Below are 19,725 nucleotides of genomic sequence, written 5' to 3' on the forward strand. Positions count from 1 at the left end.
CCGGCATGGGCTGTGCAGAGGGCCAATCCAGCCCAACCCAACAGTGGCCCCGGGGCCCCAAGTCCACCAAACAACCCTGCTCCTGTCAGGTGACGTGAGGGTGCCCATGGCTGTCATTGGCTGTCCACTGCCCAGCTAACTCAGGCCCTGAGATGCCCTTGCGGGGCCGGGAGCTCTGGGCCTCACAGCAGCGCCCCAGCCGCCCCCACTGCCGCTGCCCGTGGCGCTCCTGCCCTCACTCTTGCTCCAGACTCGGCCCGTGGTGCCCGCCCCAGGGCCACCCCGAAGGCCACCTGCCCATGCCGCCTCCCCCGAGGCCAGCGCACCCCGGCCGGGGCTCCGGGCTCCTCACCTGCTGTGGGCGGCCGCCAGGAGCTTCAGGCAGGTCAGGTCCCCACTGACAGCGGCGTGGTGCAGTGGCAAGGCCCCCTCCCGTGTCTCCAGCGTGGCCGAGTGGCCCTCATGGAGCAGCCACTGCACCAGCACTGGGTGTGCGAAGCGGGCGGCCAGGTGCAGCGGGGAGACGCCCGAGGCATCTTGGTCCTAGCGGGGCGCAGGCAGGGCAGTGAGCTGGCGGCAGGCGCTGGCCCAGCCCGCTGGGCGGCGCTGTGTGGCCAGAGCCAGCTGCCCAAGGCTGGGCCCGGCGAGGACCCTACACTGCCCCAGCGTGGGGGCTTCTGTTTCCTCCCTCCCTCCCTGCTGGCACTGAGTGAGGCCACCCGCTCAGGGTAAGAGGCAGGACCAGGACCCACATCCAGGCCTTGTGGCACGACCCCTCCCTGCGCAGCCGGGCCCGCAGGCCCTGCCCACTCTGCCCGCGGTCGGAGAGGCTTCTGCTTGCCCAGCGGTGCCTGGGACAGGTGTCCTCTGCCCCGCCCCCACCAGTGCCCTCCCACCAGCCACAGGGCCTCAAGGCCAGGGAGCATTCCCCCCTGGTGTCACGGGCCCTGGGATCAGAAGTGAATTCAGACACGGGCACAGCTCCCACCTGCTGCCCTCGGGGTTATCAGAAGAGCCGAACAGAACAGGGTGCCACAGCCGGTGCACTCGCGTGCCGAGGGCCCGGTGCCGGGGAGGCCGTCCCAGCAGCCCCCCGACCCCAACTGTGACCTCAGGTGGCATTCTGAGGCCTCTCGTCCTGCTCGTCCTGCAAGAACTCAGCAGGGCTGAGCGACAGCAGAAGCCCCTGGGCTGCACAGAGGGACTGGGCGGGCAGGGAGGTGGGAAGGGGGGCCCTGGGAAACGTGCCCCAGATGGGATGGTCACGGAGACCTGAGACGCCTGCGTTCACGCGGCCTTGAAGTCTCTCACCCACTGCCCCCCACAGCCAGGCCCCAGCTCCGGGCCGAGGCTCTACCCACACATTTCTAGCCCCTCTGGAGATGCGGTCCTGCCCACTGGCCAGACCCCACTGGCAACGCCCAGCACTCCCGGGAGGTGCAGAGGGACAAAGGGCAAACGTCCTCTCTCTGCCTGGCACGGGGTTGGGGGAGAGGAGGGGGTTCAGGGGGTGGCCTCGGCTCCCAAGGGCTCGGTGTTGTCTGGGGGGATGGGAGGGGCGTGGGGCAGAGACAGGCATCACTGACCGAGTCCTGAGAGAAATGGAAGCCCAGGGCCTCCGGGGAGGCTCACACCTCGCCAGCCGCACCCCAGCCGGTTCATGGGGACCGGCTGCCGGCTGTCCCTGTCCACGCTCACCTGCAGACCGCAGCCCCCGTCGCGGACGAGCCAGCACAGCTCGGCCAGGCTGCCCGTGGCGGCAGCATCGTGCACCGGTGTGGCCCCGTTGTGGGCCCGCTGGTTGCTGGGCAGCTTGGCCCGCTGCACCAGGAACCTGACGCAGTCCAGATGGCCGGCCCGGGTGGCGTGGTGCACCAGGCCGGCCCCCAGGGCATCAGTGATGCCCGGGCCCAGGACACCGGCCTCCAGCAGCTGCTCTAGGGTGGCCACATCCCCGGCCTTGGCGGCCGTGAGTGCCCGCTGCCCTTCCATCCTCCGGCTCCGGCTCTCAGCAGCTCGTACGCAGCCCCGGGCCTCCTGTTTCAGGCGTGGACGAGGCTGCGGCTCTGGTTACCTGATAAGCAGCGCGCAGGGCAGATGGGAGGCGGCAGGCCTTGGGGACAGCCCTGGCAGCCCTGCCCAAGCCACTCCCACAGCGCTGGAGGGCCGGTGCGCGAGCAGCGGGAGTGGGGGTGCAGGTCGCAGGGCCTGCGCTGGGTTAGCCAGGGGTGGGCGCCAGTCAGCAGAGGGACCGCCACCCACCCACAGAGGTGAGGATGCATGCCATCATTTGTCACGGGGCCCTGGGTGGCGGGTGGAGGCTCCCTGGGAGACTGTTCCCCCCAGTCTTACAGAAGGGCAGCCCCACCTGTTTGGAAGGGGTGCCCCAGTAGGGTCTCCATGTTCAGGCTACATGCCCACCACAGACAGTGGAGGGCCCCCAGGGCGATCTGTGCCTGGAACTCGGTCCCCCAGTGGTCCTTGGCCCTGGAGACTCCTGTGAACCTCCGGGGAAGCTGGTGGCCTCAAGGGGCCTGCGACAGGCACAGGGCCCTGACACTGAGAGAGTCCAGCTGTGCCCGGCACGAAGGCTCCAGGGTAAGGACGAGGGTCCCACAGCTCCAGCCTCAGCCGCTCTCCAGTCGCAGCGATCCAGGCTCTGGGCTGCAGCCACAAGCCCCAAACCCACTTCCGAGCTGTGAGCTCCTCTTTCCAGGTTGTTCCCAGGGTCTGGATGCTGCAGAGTCTCTGCTGGGGACTCGGGGCCACCACAGCCTCTCCTGGAGGTGGCAGGAAGCTGCGGATTGGGGGCCTGTTTTCTAGGGGCCCCCAGAGATACATGTCCCAGCTCAGCTTCCTGTGCTAATGCGCCATGACGCAGCGCCACAGCGGGGCATGGCGCACCCTCAGCCCTGCGCCAGGCGGAGCACCCCGGCACCCACAGAGAAACAACGACGCCACGCCGGGCCCTGAGATCTTTAATTCATTTAATTCTGACAGCTGTTTCCTCAGCGTCGTATAGTTCTCGGTGCCACACTGTGAGCTCATGGCACTGGACGCCACTCCTATGCGGTCACCACACGTGGTGCGTGTCAGGAGGCCACAGCGCATCTTGTGGAGACAAAAGGACCCTTCGCAAACACAGTCAGGAGGAAAGCCGGGCAGGCGACGATCTGAGCTGCTCCCTCAGGAACGACCCAGAGTCACACAAGCACCGGCCGCCCCAGGACTCTGGTACGCCTGTGGTGCTGAGCCCAAGTGACGCACTGGGACAGGGCTCGTCCACAGGAGTGCGTCCCAGTGGGACAGGCAGGGCTGGGGAAGCAGAGTGGCCTGGCTGAGGGGCCATACCCAGCCGGGGTCACTGCACACTGGGGTCAGAAGGGCAGGGTCAATCGAGGGGGTGTTTGTTAAGGGCTGGTGAGGGGCCCTGAGGGGACCACTCTGACACGTGCACGTGGGAGGCCATGATTGAAGCAAAAAGTTTCCTATTTTCCTGATAGCGATTGGCTAAAAATGAATTATAAATACTCGCATTTTATCTTCCAGATACAAACACCACCTTCCAGGAAGGGAAGCTCACGACAGGCTCGCCCAATTCCCAGGGGGCAGCACGGATGTGGCTGAAGCGTTTCCACTTCAACGTCCCCACAGGACAGCTGCAGCCCGGGGGACGGTCCTACGCGGGTGTTGGTGTCCTGGGCCCGTGGCGACGCATGTCTGGGGAGGAAGCCGAAAGCACACGCACTGCACCCAGCACTTCGGAGAAACAAGACAGTCATCCTAGCACAGCCCGAGAAGGGGCGCGAGGCAAAGCGCTCGGTGCCCTGGCAACGGGGATCCTACGAGAAAGGGCGGCCCCCACACTGGGCCTGGCCCTCCAGCTGGGCCACCGCCTGCTTCAGGTCCTGCACGACAAGGTCCACCTCAGCCCGGCTGGTGCTGCGGCCCACGCTGAGCCGGAGCGCGTTCCTGGCCACGTCGAACGGGACGCCACAGCTCAGCAGCACCGGGGACGGCCTGGGGAGGGAGAACAGGCGCCAGCCGTGACCGAGGGGTGGAGGGATGGGGCTCCTTCCAGCCAGACTGGGCCCCCGGCCTGGCGCTGTCCACAGCTCCGTGGAGGCCCAGCCCCAGTGGCCCAATCCCGTGGCCTGCCCACCACACCCGGCGCCTGGAGTGTCACCGTGCCCTGGACTGGGCTTGTGGAGAGCACTTACTGGTCCCCGTGGTCTGAGTGGCAAGCGGCCCCCACGCTGGCCAGCAGCGTCCGGCACTGTGCGAGCACCACGCGGCCTGCGGAGACAGACACGCCGCTGAGCCGCAGGGCTCTGGCCCGGCCCACCCGCTCTCCCTGCCCTGGTCCTCCTGAGCCGCGCAGGCCAGCGTCCCCTCTGTGCCGCCGGCTGGAACGTCAGTGCGCAGGCCCGGCCAGCGCCGTGGGAGAACCCAAGGCAGGTCCAGAGGAAATGCTTCCTCCCTTCCTGGGCTGCAGAAGGCAGACACCAGCCTGCCTCACAGAGCTGGCCCTGAGCAGGCTGTCGAGCCCACCGCCTCCACGACACCCGCCACGCCGCGGCCCCACTGAGTAGTCGGTGGCCCTGGCAGTATTTAACTCTGACCTGTGTTTTCTAAGTTGGGGACACTGGGCAGTTCTCTTTATTAAGCCAGAAGGCACTTCCCTTTTTTCTCACAAGCACAGAGATTAAAAAATTTTAAATCGATGATTATGAGACTCTTGCTTGTTTAAACTAACACAGGTCATCACTGAACGTAAAGTCTGTGCCCAGAAAAAGGGGGAGACGATGGAGAAGCTTCCCTTCCGTGCAGGCAGTCCGGGCGGCGAACGGCCCGTGCTGCGCGTTCTCACTGCCGCAGCCGCGACCTGTCGCCCAGGACCTTTCCTTCGCGGCCACAGACCGCCAGGTTTCTCTGCCTGACGCAGGAGGACGAACGAAGCACAGCCCTTCTAAGAAGTCAACACCCATCTGCAGACGTAGCTCATTGCGGTCTCGAGGCCGCCACAGCCTCCTCCCAGATGAAACATGCGGGAACGCCCTGGACTTCCGTGCTCAGGGGGGCAGGCGGGCCAGGCTCCCCGTGCGCTGGGACGGCGGTAACCCCTGCTGCGCCCAGCCTGGAGGCAGATGTCACAGGAACAAATGGAATCCATAGACCTGCACTTCATCCTTAACCGGTACCCACTTTTTAAAGTTGATTGCCTCTGTTTCCCTTACTGTCCGAAAATATTTCATAACAACTGCTAACAGAAACGGACAAGCTGGCCTAAATTTGGTTAGTGTTATTTCCTGCCCTGACAGCTCTCGGTGGGTGCCGAGCACGGCCCACCCGCAACGCGCTGGCAAGAGGAGCCACGTCGGGGGAGAAGGTGCCGACAAGAGCCCCCAGACTGGCCGGCCGCTCTGCTCAGCGCCGGGCTGGGGTGACCGGTGGCCCCAGCAAGGCCCTTCTGTGTCACGCTCAGGGCCAAGCGTGAGAGGGAAGGCGGCTGGTGGGATCCGAACCCATGCGGCGCGGGAGCCGCACACACACACCAGAGACCGGCAGGAGGCGGGCGCTCACCTTGAAGCTGGGCTCCGCGGATGGAGAAGTTGCAGGTGTTGGGCAGCCGCTCAGCCCCCGGAAACCGGCTATTCAGATGGAGTCTCTTATCAAATACGGCCTGAAAAGAACAAATGAAATATTTGGTGACAGCTTCAAAGACCCCATCTCCACCAGCAACTGTGTGAACTTTAGACTCCTTTGGGAAACAAAACTTCAACATGGAAATATTTATCTTACCAACAAGCATCCACCTATAACAGCTGGGGGACTGGCTAGAAAGTGAAGTGAATCAGCTCGGGCCGTCCGCACACAACCATCAGACACACGACTCCGGCCCGTCTTCATCACGTGTCTGTGACGAAGACCCCCTGGTCTAGGGCCCCTCTCCGGGGCTTTCCGCCTCCACCTCACTTCTCTCCCTAGTTCTTCCCTCCTTCCTCGTAACCCGGTCACGCGCCTGGCTGCTCCATACTCACCTCCAGCCTCTCCTCCAGGTAGTCCCGGACATCCTGCATGTGGGCCTCGTAAGCCTCACAGTGGCGGGTCACCAGCTCGGCAGCCTGGGGACAGACACATGACAATGTGTGGAAGCACATTCAATTACCGACAGAGGACAGAGAAACAACTTCAAACAGGACAGGTGGCATTTCCTGACACGAGAGGAGACACTTCCTCAGACTGCAGGTCCCTCGAGCATCATGAACAGCACTTTTTGGCGTTGGGACAAGTGCAGCCTGTAGTTTACCAGGCACCTTCTGGCGCCACTGAGCACTGGAAATGCCAAAGTCCCAACCCTCGAGGAGCCCACGCCCCAGAGGGAGAGGGGGACAAGAACAAGGGCAGAGGTGGACGGACTCCTACCGACCGGGTCGGTGCTGGGACGGGGCCGACAGAGTGGGCTGTGCGAGGGTGGGGAGAGCATTCCAGCAACGGCCCTGCAGGGGGACAGACAGCCGTGTCCCTGGAGCAGAGGGGCCTGGCGTGGCGGACGGAGCGTGCACGAGGGGGAGATGTGCAGGCTGAGCGGCGGGATCCGAGGGCAGGTGCGGTGGGTTTGGAGGGAGGGACACGAGGATCTGCTCTGCACGTTTACTGGTCGGGCGGCGGCCGTGCGGACAATGGCAGCGGCGGAGCCACAGCAGCGGAGGCAGCATCCACGCCCTTGGTCTGAGGCTGGTGGCCGTGAGGACGGACAAGAGGACGGTCCTGGACATATTCTGGAGACGGACTGGCGTTGCCCGAGACGCAGGGGCAAGGACAAGGGAGGACCAGGGGTGTTTCCCGGACTTGAGAGGGGAGAACCTGAGTGCTGGGCAGCCCCCCCCCAGTGTGAGGAAGGGGTGCCCCATTAGGGTCTCCATGTTTGGGCTGTGTCCCCACCACAGACAGCTGAGGGTGCTGGAACACTCTTGCTTCTAGTAAACGCTGCCTAAGTTACCTTAGTACGAGGTTTAAGAGCAACTGTGTTAAGAGTAGAATTTTGAATATTCTGAGAAACAGTGAATCCATTCAAACTCTTCCCAAGGGCCTACTATGCGCTAAGCCCTTTCTTCTGTACTGGGGACACTGAGGCAGACAAGGCCAAGTCCCTGATCGCGGAGCGGATGAGCCCCCTTGAGAGGGGAAGTGGGGGGGACATATATACGTAGAGTGTGGATAAAACATCAGATGGGGGCAGAAAAGCAGGGTTGGGGACACAGTGACAGTGAGGGGTCACAGAGGGGCTGTTGCAGCTGTAGCTCACAGAGGGCTGCTTGGAAGAAGTGGCCTTGGAGCAGAGGCCTGTGTGCAGTGAGGACAGCTGCAGACACCTGAGGCGTCACTACACCTGCCTCTATCACAACACCTGGCTCTGTCCCGCGAGCAGAACAGGCCCCAACAGGGCTGCACCCGACCACCTGGCCCCACATCCCACAGGCCATTCGGGGCTGAGAGCCAGTGGTGTGGGGGCCCCAACGCCAGCAGGAGTGCGCAAACCTGTGGCCTGATGCTCACCTCTGCTGTGATGACATCACTGTGCTGCTTACATTAGAAGAGACAAAGGCAAAGAGCTTCTTCCTTTTAAATGCTAAGCAGTGCAAACTCCCCTACAGTCTCGACAAGTACAGCTCTCCAGGACAGTGAGCAAAATCCTAGGCTCTTCCTTACCAGTCCATTTATGGAATCATGCCCATAACCTCCCTAAAGCCCTGGATTCCTATGAGAGCCACTGGGGAAACTGAGGACAAGGCAACTGATTCATTTGCTCAAGGTCGCCAAGGCTCACCTTCCCAAGGCCGGCAATCATTGGGGTGTTCTCTGTCCTGCAAGAGACGAGGGAATAAGAGTAAACAAATGGTGAAGGAAGGAATCCTGTCCACATGAAAGTCATTGTGTTAAATAAAAACAAACTCACATCAACATGTTTCCCAAGCATGTGCCACACGGCTGCCCCAGTGGCAGCCGCAGCCCCCAAACACCTCCCACACAAAGTCTGACCTGTCCTGGCCCAGTGACGGTGGTCAGCATGGCCCACAGGGACGACACATGCTGGGTGTCCACAGGGAAAATACTATCTGGACCCTTTCTCTGCCCAAAGGAAGCCCTCCTGCTGCAGAGGCCAGGCCAGGCCTCTCTTTGGTCCCCACTGCCAAATCTGTGAGTCTGAGGAGCTCGTCCCCAACGCTGTTCCCTTTGGCCGATGGCATGACAATGGGATAGGGCTGAAGCCGCCATTTTGTTGTTGTTTCCTATTTGTTCTGTTTCTTGTTTGTTTTTTTTTTTTTGAGACAGAGTCTTGCTCTGTTGCCCGGGCTAGAGTGAGTGCTATGGTGTCAGCCTAGCTCACAGCAACCTCAAACTCCTGGGCTCAAGCAAGCCTCCTGCCTCAGCCTCCTGAGTAGCTGGGACGACAGGTGCGAGCCACCACTCCCAGCTAATTTTTTGTTTCTATTTTTAGTTGACTGGCTAATTTTTTCTATTTTTAGTAGAGACGGGGTCTAGCTCTTGCTCAGGCTGGTCTCAAACTCCTGACTTCAAGTGATCCTCCTGCCTCAGCCTCCTCCCAGAGTGCTGGGATTACAGGTGTGAGCCACCGCGCCCGGCCTCATTCTGTGTTTTGATTCTGTTTTCTTTTTCATGTCTTTCTGTGGGTTACTGAGCATTTTTCAGAATTTGATTTTGATGTATACATAATGTTTTTGAGTCTCTATCTCTTTGTATAGTTTTTTAGTGGTTGCTCTAGGACCTAGAGTCTAGGCATTATTAATACATTATAGATATTTATAAAACTTTTCAGCCTATTGGTATTGTCATTTTACCAGTCTGAGTGAAGTGTAGACACCTTGTCTCTTTGCTGTTCCTTTACCTTTGTCCTTCAGTGACTGTCTTAAATATTTCCTTCATGTACCTTTAGAACCACATTAGACATGGCTGTGATTTTTGCTCATGCCATCAAACACAAGTTAGAAAACTAAGGAGAAGGAAACCCTGTTGTATTTGGTGACAAATTCTCTCAGATGGAGAGAGAGTTCCCCTCATTCCTAAAGGATGTCTTTGGTGGTGCGAGATTCCGGCTTGACAGTTTTCTTGGAGCACTTGAAAACTTCCATGCCACTTTCTTCTGGTCTTCGTGGTTCCTGATGAGAAATCCACTCTCATTCAAACTGTTTTTCCCTCTTGGTAAAGGTGTCATTTTTCTCTTTCAAGATCCTTCTGTCTTTCATTTGTAGAAGTTTGACTGCACGTCTGACCTGGGCTGCTTTGGGTTTACCCCATTTGCTTCCTGACCACAGGTTATGACTCTCACCAATTTGGGAAGGTTTTCAGCCGTCATTTCTTCAAGTACTTCTCCAGCCTGTTCTTCCTCCTCTCCCTTGAGGACTTAATGAAATGAGCGTCACACCATTTGTTACAGTGGCACGGGGCCGAAGCTCTGTCCACTCTGACCCCAGTCTGTTTCCGGTCTCCCGTTCCACCTTTCAGGGCACTGGTGCTTTCCTTCGTCCCCTTTATTCCGCTACAGAGCCCACCCGCTGAGCCTGTGGATTTCAGTCCCGAGCTTTCCGTGTGGTTCCTCTTCACATCTTTTCTCTTGGCTGACACTTTCTACTTCACATTTCAAGTGTGTTCGTAACTCCTCATGGAAGCATTTCCGTGTCTGTTAGATAATCTTAACCTCTTTGTCATCTCACTGCAGGTGTTTATTGTCTTTTTTCATTCCGTTTGAGATCTTTCTAGTTCTTGGTATGACGAATGATTTTCATGTGAAACCTGGACATTTTCGTGTTAGTAGAGTCTGCACCTCATTTGACCTTTCCGTCTCTGCTGGCTTGTTCCGACACCGCGCTGGCTGGAGGAGGAGGAGTCGCTCCGTCATTGCCAAGGAGAGGCGGGTCCAGGTTCCCTGTGCGCCTGTGCTGACGCCCAGAGGGAGGGTCCCTGCTGCAGCCTGGGATCCCGTGGGGGCCACACCACGGTGGGGTGCCTCATGACTGGCTGGAGGGGACGTCTCGTTACAGCCCGTGTGGGTGGAAGCCTGGGTGTCCTACTTCACCTCTGCTGGTGTGCAGGGTGGCAGCCCCTCCCAGCGCGACTGGCTGGAGCAAGGCAGGTGCTGTCTGTGAGTTTTCTGTCTGGCTCGGCTGTCCCTGTCCGGGGCCACTGGCTAGAGAGAGCAGGCTTTGGTTGGGGCATTTTTTTTGTCTGCCCTTACTGGCGTTTTTGGGTTTCTGGCTCCTTCAGCTGTAAGTATGGATACGTGAGGGAGGCAAAAAAGAAAACCCAGGGACCTCACCACCATGCTGTTCTGGTTTCTCCTTTGTTATGACAAAAAGCCTGGTGCTGGTACCAACTAATTTCCCAGTTAACACGTCACTGTACGTAACAGGGCCTGGGAACCAAGAGGAAGGAGTGTCTATGGGGCCCGGCCGACACCCCTCCCCTTAGGAAACAGCGCCGCAGCCAGGACAGGTCCAGTAGCAGCTCTTTAGCGGGCTGGGCCAAAACAACAAGGGCAATTAGATGGTTTGAAGCAGTTAAAAGAAACAGATTTCCTTCACTGCTTCGAATCACCCCAAAGAGACTGCAGACCTCATGAGTCCTCAGTGTAGAAACCAACCGGCATAGCCAAGTCTGAGGTTAGTAGTACGTGGACTGTGCTATTACTGACCTTCCAAGAGACAGAAGAAATAGCAAAATCCTCCTTTAAAATGTTGTTGTGCTACAGATAAATGGCATGGCCAGTAGGTAAGAGGCTTTGTTAACTTTCCACCTTACCCTGGCCTGAAATTCCGTTCCTGTCCACCTCCAAACAGCATAGGGTACAGAGGCGTGAGCTCGCCGAGCCCTCGGACATAAAGTGCACCAATCCTGGGACCATAGAACTGGAAGGGAAAGTCAGTCATTTATTCAAAAAGAACTTTCCAAAGACCTATTCTGTGTACGTGCTAAGTGCTGAGAGGCACACGGAAGGAATGCCCCGGAACGCACAGTCCTGGTGCTGCCCTGTGGCCCCCACTGCGCCATCCAGCACCGCCTTTGATGTGCTGGAGTCACAAAAGCCTTCAGAGGAAGGGCAGAGCCCCAACGTAACAGGCAGGGCAGCTGCTGGACTCTCGCTCCCAGCTCCATGGCAGGCAGAGCTCCCTGCAATCATGTGACAAAATTTGTAAAAGGAGAGAAGATGGAACCAGAGATTGCCGAGGGCTTTTCCTGCATATGATTTCATGTTTCCAAATGATACGATGCAAAACGTTTAGGTGCCACAGTGTCAGGCCAGCACACACACTCCTTTGGAAACTAGCTGAGGACTGTGCTTCAAAACAGTCATACAAATATTTCAGGTCCTAGTCGGCTGCCAGAAAGAAGAGCAAAAGCTTCAGAAAGGTCTTCACTATTAGCAATTTCCTGCACTCCATCTTAAAGATACAGCCACTACATTTACGATGAGCCATATTTTGTTGTTGTTGTTGTTGGGACAGGGTCTCGGCTCTGTCACCTGGGCTGGAGTGCAGTGGCATCACCACAGCTCACTGCAACCTCAAACTCCTGGGCTAAAGCGGTCCTCCTGTCTCAGCCTCCTGAGTAGCTCAGACTACAGACGTGCACCACAATGCCTGGTTAAGTTTTTTGTTTTTCTGTACAGATTGGGTCTCGCTATGTTGCCCAGGTTGGTCTAGAACTCCTGGGCTCAAACAATCCTTCTGTCTCGGCCTCCCAGATTGCTGGGATTACAGGCATGAGCCACTGCCCCTGGCTGGAACCACCTTTTAAATCAAGTTAGAAAGAGCAATTTCCTGAACCCCACATCTTCTGTCTTGGGGGCTCTGTGTGTGGCTGACGCGGCCTCTGCCCGTGCTCTGCCTGCTGCAGAGAACACGCAGTACCTGGCTAACCCCCGCCTGTCTTCGCTCCACAGACTTCGACGCCTCCCCCAGCTTTGCCCACCGCCCCCACTCCTGCCCCGCATTCCTGTCCCGGCCCCTGTCCCGTGGTCACCTACCTGCTGCTGGCCTCCTGTTCGGGAAGCTGCTCCTTGCAGCGTCCCCAGGGCCTTCCTCACGGCAGGCTCGCGAGCCTCACCGGTCAACACGCGCACGACCCCCAGTGCTGCGCTCAGCTGGGCCTTTGAGTCAGTGAGACGTTTTCCCGCAGGAGGGACGAAGGCCTCTGCAGACATACCTTGTGCCCCACGATGGTGAGGAAGTCCACGCCCAGGTCCTCCACGTCCACGCGCCTTTTCCCCAGCGCCTGGGCAGCGTCCGTGTGCAGGAGGATGGGCGGCAGCCCCGCAGCGGCCCGCGTCTGGTTCAGGGCTTTGACGCGCTGGCTGATTTCAGGGATGGGCTGGTGGGGAAAGATAAACAGCTGAGTGTGGCGCTAGGTTTGACGAAGACTGACTGAAGCAAATGAGCAGTAGTTAATAAGCACAGACAACAGGTTACAAACTGAAGAGCAGAGAAAAAGGAGAGGCTCAAGCTGAGAACCATGAAATACCATCAGAGTCTGAGCCACCTTTCTCCCCATGAGACTTTCTTAAAAAGAAAAAAGGCCAATTCACCATGACGACGCCGGTCTCATTATTGGCCAGCATGATGCTCACGAGGCACGTGGCTGGGCGGACAGCCGAGAGGACGTCGTCAGCCTCTGCCCGCCCGCTCACCTTGGACACCGGGACAAAGGTGACCGCTGAGAAACAAAACACAAGTACCAAGGTGAGCCATACAAATTCATTTCTCTTGAAATTTCGTTTAGATAGAGCTTAACAAAACTATTTCCCACAACTATAAAAGCAATTTATTGTCAAAGTTCAGAAAACTATGACGAAGGAGTCTAAGCCGCACATCGTAACCCACCCAGAAGGAATCGCTCGCTGTTCTGACTCGGGAGCTTCTGTAACGCGGCCTCAGGTGGTGACTCTGTTTCATGGACACACACTCTTCTCTGCTTCCACAGGGACCCAGGGGGTACCGGGGTAGGGACGACGGCCGCCCTCACTTTCTGTGAGCACCTGACACTTAACCTCACTCACTCAACATTGGATCAACGCCTGGCGCTGCTCCAGGCACTTGCGAGCTCAGCGCTGCAGAGGAAAGTGAGCAGACGTGGCGCCGTGAGCCTTTCAGTTTAAAATGGCAGAAGACAAATGTATCCACTGCCCCTTCAGGGTCCCACTGAAACGGGAGAACAGATAATTCTCTAAATAAGAAGCAAATCAAAACAATATCAAAAAAGGGTATCACCTGTGAACCAGTAATTTTGAGGAATCCTCAAAATATAGGAAGATGATGGTATTAGATTCATAGGAGCAGGGAAAACCACTCGGAACACTGAGAGGACCCAGTGACCACCCGAGTTCAGAATGAGCGGCATGGTGGGCGGAGCCGGAGGCCGGCTGCCGAGGCTGGCAGAGGACTGGGGGTCAGAGGTCCGGGCACCCCCACCTCACACCTATCAAGTGGGTGGCAGAGGTGCTGGCCTCAGACTGAGACGGAGCCCCCCAAGCCCAAGACAGTCACAAGAGGCAAAAGACAGGCTCCTGGGACAGGAGAAGGAGCTGGAAGAAGAGGAAGAGCTTGACACGTCTGCAGAACTCCGAGAAGCAAAGGCAAGCAACTGCGCCCAGGAGAGACACAGAGACGGGGTGGGGTCTGCCCAGCTTGCCGGTCACGCTCCCACCACCTTCCGCAGAGCGCCCAGCGAGCCCTTCCTGCAGGGAGACACCTGCTGGAGAGGGACCCAGGACTGGAGACAGCCCCGGACCACCCACATCCAACAATACAGTGCTGTGTTCCCCAAGAACAGTGAAGACCTCTGAGACCTCTCAGACCTCTGAGGAAGACCATCAGCATGGATGAGAGGAGCCAAGACACACGGGCCGGGGACTGATTCAGGATCAGACAGAAGTAATCCCAGCAGCAGGAAAACTAAAAAAAAAAATAAAATAAAAAATAAAAAAATCTAGTGTCCTCAAAGATAGTCAAGATATTCAGGATGACTTAGGTTCCACAGAGAAAAACAATCACATATTCATTACACTATAAATGTTCATTATTAGCCTTTTCTTTATATCATCAACTATAAAGAAATGAAAATTAAATTATAGTTATAGAATAGAATGTAATCGTTTTAAAGCTTGGCCATAAAAAAGTAAAATATCTGGCCCAAACTGAGCCTCAAAAGAGAAAGAGAGGGAAGGAAGGACATGTACACTAATTTCCTCCTTTTTATGTCAGTGAATCAACAGATAATCTCTGAAGTTGACAATTTAGGAAATAAAAGTTTAAATAAATATAGTATTTAAAAGCAGTGGGGAGAGGGCCAGCTTCTAGGAGGAGGAGCTCCACGGACATGATCCCCAGCAAAACAACCATAACTGGTGAAAATGAAGAACAATCAACTATTTAAAGTCTCTGGAAATCGTCCTGAGGGCACATGGCAAATGGAGAAACATTCACTCAAGAAAGTCAACTAAATCTGGGTAAGAACAGCGAGTCTGTGGCACCTGAGCTATGACCTGCTTGCCCCAGCCAGCTCAGGGAGATGACAGCTCCGCTCCCGGTGGGTGCTGGGCCCAGGGCTGGGGTACGAGGGGCAGCTGGTGGCATTTCCAGCCACCTCCCAGCTCCGTGCTGCAGAGGCTGAACCCAGGAGAGCAGGGCAGGTGGCGGCTCCCTCCTTGCACCCGGCACCAAGTGCAGGTGGAGGCTCTGCCCCAGGCGCCCTGAACGCCTACTCTCCCTTGCTCGTGGGGCAGAGGTTCCCTGCTGGGGGAGGCAAGCTGAGAAGACCACAGGCCACTGCCCTGCCAGCACCCTGCCTGTAAAGTGGGGGGGGGGCACTCTGAGGAAGAGTGCCACTGTCCCTGCCCCTCTCTCCAGGAAGTGGCTCAGAGGTTATGCCAAAGGGAGATAAAACAGAGAGTTCTAAAGCTGTCCTCAAAAGAAGTGACTTTATTTGCAACAGAATGCCGCAAGTTCAAGCCCAGGGGAACGCTCAAACAATGGCAGTGTGGGTGATGAGTAATTAAGAGGAGGCTGGTAGTTTCATGAGAGCAACAAGCAAAACCACAGACCAGCTAGGTTACCAGCCAGACCCCAGGGAAAGACAGCTAAGAAGAGTCCCCCCCAGGGTCAGAACAAACTTCAAAAACTGTTCACAAAAATACTGCCAAGGGGCCCAAATTTAACTGGATTAGACTCTGTCGCAATTTATGCCTCAGAGCATAGTGGAAAACAACACAGCAATCAGTCTACCATCAGTGGAGCCTAACAGCTAGGTGAGATATCAACAGGCAGACAGGCTAACAGAAGGCAGGGACAGGAATGGTCAGTGGCTTTCGCCACCGTCCTCTCTGGGGAATGTGCACACGCCCAAGGCTGCACCCCGAGATGGGAAATCAGAAGCTTCACAACGCTGGGGAAACAGACCTCACTGAATAGTTCAGCGAAGCCACGAGACGGACAAGCAGGCAACAAACACAAACACCAAGAAGGACAAGGGGTGTCGGTATCCAGAGTTGTTACAGCTGAACTGTACAGTTTTCAACAAAAAGTGACAAGACATGCAAAGAAACAGAAAGTGTGGAAAAACAAGCAGGAAAAAGGACAAACAACAGAAACTGCCTACAAGCATGCTTAAAGAAGAAAAGTATAATGACGATGTCTCAATAGTTGAGAATTATCAGTGAGATAGAAATTATGAAAAAGAACCAAGGGAAATTGTGCAGTTGAAAAGCCCCATCACTGATACGGAGAATTCATTAGAGGGGCTCGACGGCAGATTGGAACTGGCAGGAAAAATAATCAGTGAACTTGAAGAAAGGATGTATAGAGATTATGCAATCCAAATATCTGAGAGAAAAAAGAATGAGAAACATAAACAGAGCCTCAGAGAAATGTGGGTCCATGGAAGGGCACAAATACGCAAAATGGGAGTAGCAGGAGAAGAGCAAGAGAAAGAAGCAGAAAAAAGTATTCAGAAAATAATGGTTAAAAACTTCCCAAATATGATGGAAAACATTAATCTACATATCCAAGATGCTCAAGAAATTACAGGTAGGACAAACACAAAGACATTCATTCCCTGACTCATGATAATAAAAATGTTGAAGACAAAGACAAAGAAAATATCTTGAAAGCAGCAAGAGAAAAATGACTCGTCAGGTACAAGTGAACTCTATTGGGCAAGTAGCCTTTGCAGAGCCCTAGGGAGATCAAGGAAGGGAAGGCAAACGGGGAGCGTGCATTCCCTCCCCGCCCCCACACACATAGGGACCAAGTTTACCCCTATCTCTCCAGAGCTGAATGATGGATGTGACTGGGGCAGGGGTTCCAGGAGCTGGTTGTTTGAAAAAGAATTTATTACAAGCGGCTGTTCTCGCCCACTTAATTACTGCCCCCAGAAAAACCCTCTATAAAACCCACCACTCTTCCCTTCCTGGGGTGGATGCTTTTTCGCCTCCACACATCCGCACTCAGATGCTCAAAATAAACAGCATTTTGCGACACATGAGGCTTCACGTGTCTCTGTCTCTCAGCGCCGGAACTAACACTGGGTGCTGAAACCCGGGAGGGCACACCGGGTCGACAGGACCTCTGGGACTCCAGCAGGCAGCGGCAGCTCAACCTGGGCTCACTCCTGAATCCTGTCTTTCTCTGAGTCCGTGGGTCACCAGTAAGGTTTCCATGGATCTTTGACTAAGTGGAGAGGAACCTGTCTCCTTGGTAGATTCTGTCCCTTGGAGCCACAAACCTCCCTTGTCTCTGATGAGGTCACTGGGAGAAGTCCCGAGCCGTGTGTGCAGGGGTCTCTCTCTAACTCGTCTCTGATCCTGCAGTGCCGACAGCGCTCTAGCTCTGCCGAGGTGAGGTCATTGTCTACCCGGACCCTCCTGAACCAAGCTGAGAGAGAGACACCGGACAGGGACTTGGATCTTCCCTTTGCTGACCTTCATAATCCATGTTTCATCCTAGGGGAGTAAAAGCTCACAAACTCGCTCTCGGCTTCCTCCTGTCTCTCGCACTCTTGTCCCTGAGAAGTTCCACGGGTCTTCCTTCGCCGACCTTCAAATCCACATCCTGGAGACACCCTGTTCCTGGTGCGTAGGAGCTCACAAGCTCATTCTCGGGTTCCTCCAATCTCTCTCTTACCCTCACTTTTTGGCTGGGCCGGAGAAACCCCCTGGCCCTTTGGCTTAAGGCACCGTTGGGTCCAGGGAGCCTGTTCCAATCAGTAGCCCTTTTCTCTGCCCTTCCCTCGTTTGGGGGATGCCTAAAACTGAGTGGAATCGGCCTCAAGTGACTCTTACTCTATCCAGGGACATGGGACACTCTCACTCCCTCCTAAAACTACCCCCTTGGGATGTCTCCTCCAAAATCGCAAAGCATTAGGTCTTACTGATGAAATCCAGCCAAAATGTCTTGTCTTTTACTGTAATACGGTTTGACCACAATATAAACTTGACAATAGCTCACAGTGGCCCGGAAAATGGGACCTTTGATTTTAGCAAATTACAAGATCTGGACAATTTCTGTCACCGCAATGGAAAATGGTCTGAGATTCCCTATGTCCAAGCCTGTTTTACACTCCGTTCCCAACCCTCACTCTGTACAAGCTGTAATCGGGCTCAAATCTTCCTGCTACACTCTAGACCTTCCCCCCTCCCTCCCTTTGGCTCCGAACCTAAGAAACCCCAGTGAAATTAACAGTTGACTCCTCATCAGAAACAATGCGGTTAGAAGGTGGTGTGATGACATCCAAGTGCGGGAAACAGTCCACCAGGAATCTTATATCTAACAAAACTATCTTTCAAGAATGAAGGTGAAATAAGACATTCCAAGATAAACAAAGTGGAGAAAATACATTGCTAGTAGCTTCCTTTTAAAGAAATAAGAAAGGAAGTTCTTCAGGCTGAAAACCAGTCACCCCAGACCATAATCTGAATCCATGGGAACAAAAACGGAGAGCACCAGCGAAGGCAGATACTGAATTATAAAGGCAGCGTAACTGCTTATTCCTTCTTTGTTCTCTTCCTGGATTCTAAAAGTATCTGTATAAAATGGCATAGGTATAATTGTATTATTGGGGCCATAACATAAAAGAATGTAAAATATTTGACAACAACAGCGCAAAGGTGGTAGTGGGAGCAAAACTGTGCTGGATTAAGGAGATGACACCAGATGACAATTCAGATCCTCGGAACAAATGAAGACAATCAAAGAAGGCAATTAAGGAGGTTAACACAACAAACTCTAAAAAAATATACACTTTTTCTTTCTTCCCTTAGTTTCCTTAAAGGATGTGAAATTACATAAAATAACATTTGTAACAATGTACTGTTGGGTGCGTAACATATAACAGATGCAACATTCCTAACAATAAGAACTATGTAGAAGTAACATCTCTGTATCTCACTGGAATTAAGTTAATATAAATCTGAATAAGTCAACAAGTGTATAGTAAGCCCTAGAGTTCACGGATTGGAGGGCTTAGTATTGTTATGATGGCAATACTGACCAAATTGATCTATAGACTCAACACAATCCCTATCAAACTCCTAGCTAGAAATTTTTTGCAGAAATTAACAAGCTGATGGTAAAATTCTTTTGAGAATTCAAGGTACTCAGAATAGCCAGAATAATCTTGAAAAAGAAAAATTTGGAGGACTCTTACTTTCCAATTTCAAAACTTAATACACAGCTAAAGTAATCATAAAAGTTTGGTAACCATCTAAGAACAGAAATACTGATCAATGGAATAGAACTGAGAGTCAAGAAATAAACTCTCACATATTATAGTCAATTGATTTTTTTTTTTTTTGAGACAGAGTCTTGCTCTGTTGCCTGGGCTAGAGTGAGTGCAGTGGTGTCAGCCTAGCTCACAGCAACCTCAAACTCCTGGGCTTAAGCAATCCTTCTGCCTCAGCCTTTGGAGTAGCTGGGACTACAGGCATGCGCCACCATGTCTGGCTAATTTTTTCTATATATATTTTTAGTTGGCCAGATAATTTCTTTGTATTTTTAGTAGAGACAGGGTCTCACTCTTACTCAGGCTGGTCTCGAACTCCTGACCTCAAGTGATCCACCCGCCTCGGCCTCCCAGAGTGCTAGGATTACAGGTGTGAGCCACCGCGCCCGGCCTGTCAATTGATTTTTGATAAGGGTGCCAAGATCATTCATGTGGGAAGAAGAGTCTTTTTTTTTTTGGAGACACAGTCTCGCTCTGTTGCCTGGCTAGAGTGCCATGGCAACAGCCTAGCTCATAGCAACCTCAAACACCTGGGCTTAAGCCATCCTTCTGCCTCAGCCTCCTGAGTAGCTGGGACTACAGCCATGCACCACCATGCCTGGCTAATTTTTTCTATATATTTTTAGTTGTCCAGCTAATTTCTTTCTATTTTTAGTAGAGACGGGGTCTCACTCTTGCTCAGGCTGGTCTCGAACTCCTGACCTCAAGCGATCCTCCTGCCTCGGCCTCCCAGATTACAGGCGAGAGCCACCATGCCCGGCCAGAAGAGTCTTTTCAACAAATGTGTTGGGAAAACTGGATGCAAAAGAATGAATCTGGACTTCTACTTCACACCATACAAAAAATTAACTCAAAATGAATCACAGACCTAAATGTAAGAGCTAAAACTATAAAACTATTAGAAGGAAATACAGGAGTGATCTCATAATCTTG

At 54.5% G+C, this 19,725-nt stretch overlaps 2 protein-coding genes across 8 annotated transcripts in view; both read right to left on the reverse strand.

The window, feature by feature from the left end:
* ESPNL (espin like) overlaps positions 1–2,919 on the reverse strand; it is a 32,753-nt gene extending 29,834 nt beyond the window's left edge. Inside the window, exons 1-2 of the mRNA XM_045558674.1 lie at positions 1,699–2,919; positions 353–543 (exon numbers count right to left, since the gene is read on the reverse strand). Of these exons, the coding sequence (XP_045414630.1) occupies positions 353–543; positions 1,699–1,992 (485 nt within the window). The 5' untranslated portion in view covers positions 1,993–2,919. The remainder of the gene's footprint in view (positions 1–352; positions 544–1,698) is intronic.
* Positions 2,920–2,970: 51 nt separating this feature from the next.
* The window catches only part of SCLY (selenocysteine lyase), a 32,414-nt gene continuing 15,659 nt past the window's right edge, over positions 2,971–19,725 (reverse strand). For 4 of the 7 annotated variants that reach the window (XM_045558668.1, XM_045558670.1, XM_045558673.1 and 1 more), the window contains 8 exons: positions 12,605–12,732; positions 12,226–12,390; positions 10,822–10,928; positions 7,832–7,868; positions 6,042–6,125; positions 5,584–5,683; positions 4,221–4,296; positions 2,971–4,020 (listed from right to left, as the gene is read on the reverse strand). In XM_045558668.1, the coding sequence (XP_045414624.1) occupies positions 3,843–4,020; positions 4,221–4,296; positions 5,584–5,683; positions 6,042–6,125; positions 7,832–7,868; positions 10,822–10,928; positions 12,226–12,390; positions 12,605–12,732 (875 nt within the window). In that variant the 3' untranslated portion in view covers positions 2,971–3,842. The other 3 variants (XM_045558671.1, XR_006736726.1, XM_045558669.1) reach the window with 3 other exon arrangements.

The sequence above is a fragment of the Lemur catta genome, chromosome 8 (genome assembly GCF_020740605.2).
Source record: "Lemur catta isolate mLemCat1 chromosome 8, mLemCat1.pri, whole genome shotgun sequence".
Classification (NCBI taxonomy): Eukaryota; Metazoa; Chordata; class Mammalia; order Primates; family Lemuridae; genus Lemur; species Lemur catta.